Source organism: Opisthorchis viverrini, assembly GCF_000715545.1.
Source record: "Opisthorchis viverrini unplaced genomic scaffold scaffold26512, whole genome shotgun sequence".
Classification (NCBI taxonomy): domain Eukaryota; kingdom Metazoa; phylum Platyhelminthes; class Trematoda; order Opisthorchiida; family Opisthorchiidae; genus Opisthorchis; species Opisthorchis viverrini.
In genome coordinates this window covers 1-406 of record NW_008769587.1, presented here as the reverse complement: position 1 = coordinate 406, position 406 = coordinate 1, and the positions used below count along the sequence as shown (strand labels likewise).

The following is a 406-nucleotide window of genomic DNA, read 5'->3' as shown; positions in this document are numbered from 1 at the left end:
ACTCTCTTCATGTCCTTGTGGTTTTCTGTTCGCTTGTGTTTTACAGCTGTACATGTATCAACTACTCCGAAGTCTCGCCTACATTCACCACAAAGGCATATGCCATCGGGACATCAAACCACAGAACCTGCTCCTCAATCCATCCACGGCCGTCCTTAAACTCTGTGATTTTGGCAGGTAAGTCTTCTGGTGTCTGTGAATCCCCCCGGTCGGTACGCAATCTGTGTTTTCTCTCTTTCTCTATGTACTCTTAGCAATACATATTCACATGTTCTCGGAACAGGGCGGAGACTTGGATTCAATCGTTTATTTGAACCACACCGTGGACACTCCCAAGTATCAGGCCAACAACGGCGTTGCCAGTGGTGTTCTGTCCCCAGACGGGTCACTGGCTCAGTGGTTAGAG

The 406-nt window shown here is 48.5% G+C and overlaps 1 protein-coding gene across 1 annotated transcript; it reads left to right on the top strand.

The window, feature by feature from the left end:
• Positions 1-270: 270 nt before the first annotated feature.
• On the top strand, positions 271-399 carry T265_16330 (hypothetical protein; the record flags this gene model as incomplete). Its single annotated transcript, XM_009179939.1, has 1 exon — positions 271-399. A coding segment is annotated over one exon (129 nt), but the record flags the coding sequence as incomplete, so codon positions are not given.
• Positions 400-406: the final 7 nt, after the last annotated feature.